We start from the raw sequence: 3289 nt of genomic DNA on the forward strand, positions 1-3289 counted from the left end.
CTGGTAAATAAGTAAAAACTTTTAAAATTCTTTTGAATATTTTTTCAAAATTCCTCAACAAAAAGACTTATAAAAAATATAAAAAGCAAACTAACTTCAAAGTACTGTTTTTGATAATATTAAAAAAAAATTAAATAATAAAATTAAAAATAAAAATATTTTTTTTTATTAAAAATAATTTAATAAAATTTAAAATAATTTTTTTAATAAAATTTAAAAATTTCAAACCGACTAAAAGCAATAATTCCAAAAATTTCACAAACTAAAAACTAAATAAATAAAAAAATAAAGTTCAAAAAAACATCAACTCATCCCTCATCATGGCCATCGCTTACTTCATACCCGATCAAGCCAAGCTCCTGGCGGCCAGTAGCGCCCACAGTAGCCACAACAATTCTAGCGCCGGTGGTGGCGGCGGCGGAGGTGGCGTCAGTTCCAACAGCACAAGTGCATCACCGACGGCCCAAACTCATACGCAAGCAGCGCACGGCCCTGGTGGTGGTGACCAAACACACAACACAGCCCACCACAGCGTCAACAACAACAATAACAATTTTCGCGCCAACATCACCATACCGCTGAGTGCCTACAGCGCCTCCACCACCGCACATTCCGACGTTGGTTGTTGGGATTTGCTGACTCAAATATTCTGCCACGCATTGCGTTTCTGCCACCAATGCGAACACCATCCGGCGATTATACAAATATCATTGGAAATCAGTAGCAGTGGACCGACAGGAGCCACCACAGTGCAAGTAGATGCGCAAGCGGCGCCAGTACAACAGCAACAACAACAAGAGCAGCAGCAAACACACGAACCATCAGTGTCGCCGATGTTGTTTGTGCATCCGACGATGGTGCCATCAAATGCCGCCCCACAGCATCAGAATCTGGTTGCCAGAGATGCGCAACGGCCGACGGCTGAGCGCTCGTCAGGTAGTGTTGAGACACCGACGGCGGCGGCGGACGCGAGTAACAGAAATCTTGAGCCTGGCACGCATAAGCCGCCGGCGAAGAGAAATTAAGGCAACTGAAGAAAAAAATATATGAAAAGTGCAGATAAGTGCAAAAAACGCTGAAAAACTAATTTTTTGCACCACCTTGCAGCAACGCATCGAAGCTCCGTCGGTCGTTCGGAGGACAACTCTTGTAAAATACCATCATTAAGCTCAATCAAAGCGCATTGTGATTCCATGAAAAGTGACGCCTACTTTACATCAATTTACAATATTTCATGTAATTCTTCTTCTTTTTTGTGTTAACAAAAATTACACTCAACTAAAAGGCTATGGTAAATAAAATTCTAAACACAAAAAATAATTGAAAAAAAATTCAGTAAAAATTACTAACCCAAAAACTATTGCCTATAACTTCTAGACTTTTAAGTATTAATGAATAGCTCCAAAGCCTTTCTGTTGAGCCAAATTTTTGTGCAAATCTTTTTTTGTTTTGTTTTTTTTTTTTTTTGATACAGCCGAATTTTTGTTTGTAAAGCAAAGTCCGTTACTTTTTTAGTGGAGACAAGTTTTTGAAAATGTATTTTTCACATTTTTCTTTTTAAATATAAATGAAAGTTATAAAATACTAACCTAATATTAACTAAATTATAAGCGAATTGTGAGTAACTCGAAGTAATCTAGCGAAAGGTATTGAAAGGTCAGCTGAGTAGAATTTGTGTGACAAAATATTTTTATGAACATAAAAACGGTAAAAGCTCAGCAAACAGCAGTGTAACGGTTTCGGGTTGTAAATGTCAGTTCAATATGACGCCAGCAGTAACAGCAGTTCAAATATTTTTTATATTTTAATGCAATTAGGTTCCAGTACAGATGACTAGACTAATAGAAATTTTTAAGTCTTACGGCCAACCAAAGTTTCGTATAAATAGAAATTTTTTTTCATAAAAAAAAATAAGTAAAATAACTACGCAGCAAATACCAGCGAAGTTTTGTGTGTGAACTTTGTAAACGAAAAATATTTTAAAATCTACGTAGAAATTATTACAAGTCTATTTCAAGCGAAGAAAGAAGTTTGCACTATAAAAGTATTTTTTTTTTTTTGTGAAGGAAGAAATTTTGAGAATTGTTTTTCTGTTTTTGTTTGTTAAGAAAGAAATTTTCAGAAATTCTTTTTCTCTCTTCTTTTGTTAAGAAGGAAATTTTAAGAAATTTTTTTTTGTCTTTATTTTTGTGAAGAAAGAAATTTTCAAAATTTTATTTTCTCTATTTTTCTTGTGAAGGAAGAAATTTTCATAAATTTTTTTTTCTATTTCTTTTGTTAAGAAAGAAGTTTTGAGAAAGCTTTTTTCTCTTTTTCTCGCATTTTTTCTCTATTTATTTTGTTAAGAAAGAAATTTTTAGCAAATTTTTTTCTCTATTTCTTTTGTTAAGAAAGAAATTTTCAGAAATCTTTGTTTCTGTATTTAGTTTAGAAAGAAGTTTTCAGAAATGTTTTTCTCTCTTCTTTTGTTAAGAAAGAAATTTTCACAAATTTTTTCCCCTATTTCTTTTGTTAAGAAACAAATTTTCATATATATTTTTTTTCTACTTCTTTTGTTAAGCAGGAAATTTTTACAAATTATTTTTCCCCAAAATCTTTTTATTGAACTAACTTAAAATTTACAGATATTTTTCAGACACTTCCAAGGAGTTTGAAGAAAAAAATTCCAAGTCTGTAGTAGGATTATGTTGTTTTTTTCGGAATTGCACTTATTTGAAATAAAAATGCTAAATAATAATGCCGTAAATTTTTTAAGAAACATTTTTCAGAGTTAATATATTTCAAAATTATGCTTTCCAACATGACAAACATTTTTTTCGTATAAAACAAGTAATAGTTTCAGCATTTCAGACGGAAATAAATGTTTTTCAGAAATTTCCAGTGACTTTCAAAAAAATTCGACTATAAACATTTTTAATAAAATACTTGACTAAAAGATTTTAAATAATAATGCAAAAAATTTTGTGTGAAATATTCTTGAACAATAAAGTTTTTTCAAATTATACAACATAACAAACATTTTTTTTGTATCAGAAAAGACAATTAATTACAAAGAAAATTTTATTTTTTAAGATCACAGATATTTTTGAAAAATCCAACAAAAAGGTAAAGGTAATTATTTCTCTCTAAAAATAATTTGCACTCAATAGAAATTTATTTTCTTAAAGCACTGAATGGAAGCTATTTTGCTCTCCTTCAACGAAATGGCAACAACAAAGTTATACACAATTTTATAGAAAATTTCCCGTTTTCCTGCATAGAAAATTTTTTTCTCCTTCAACAAGATTGC

General features: G+C 31.2%; 1 protein-coding gene across 1 annotated transcript; it reads left to right on the forward strand.

Moving 5' to 3' along the window:
* Positions 1-320: 320 nt before the first annotated feature.
* LOC129242155 (cell death protein Grim) lies at positions 321-1025 on the forward strand. The gene has a single exon (XM_054878719.1). It carries the CDS (start codon positions 321-323, stop codon positions 1023-1025), a length of 705 nt encoding a protein of 234 aa, XP_054734694.1.
* The last annotated feature ends 2264 nt before the right edge of the window (positions 1026-3289 follow it).

This window comes from Anastrepha obliqua, chromosome 3 (assembly GCF_027943255.1).
Source record: "Anastrepha obliqua isolate idAnaObli1 chromosome 3, idAnaObli1_1.0, whole genome shotgun sequence".
NCBI lineage: Eukaryota > Metazoa > Arthropoda > Insecta > Diptera > Tephritidae > Anastrepha > Anastrepha obliqua.

Excerpts from the sequence above, each read along its gene's own strand:
- LOC129242155 (XM_054878719.1), top strand. The coding sequence starts at position 321 with ATGGCCATCGCTTACTTCATACCCGATCAAGCCAAGCTCCTGGCGGCC.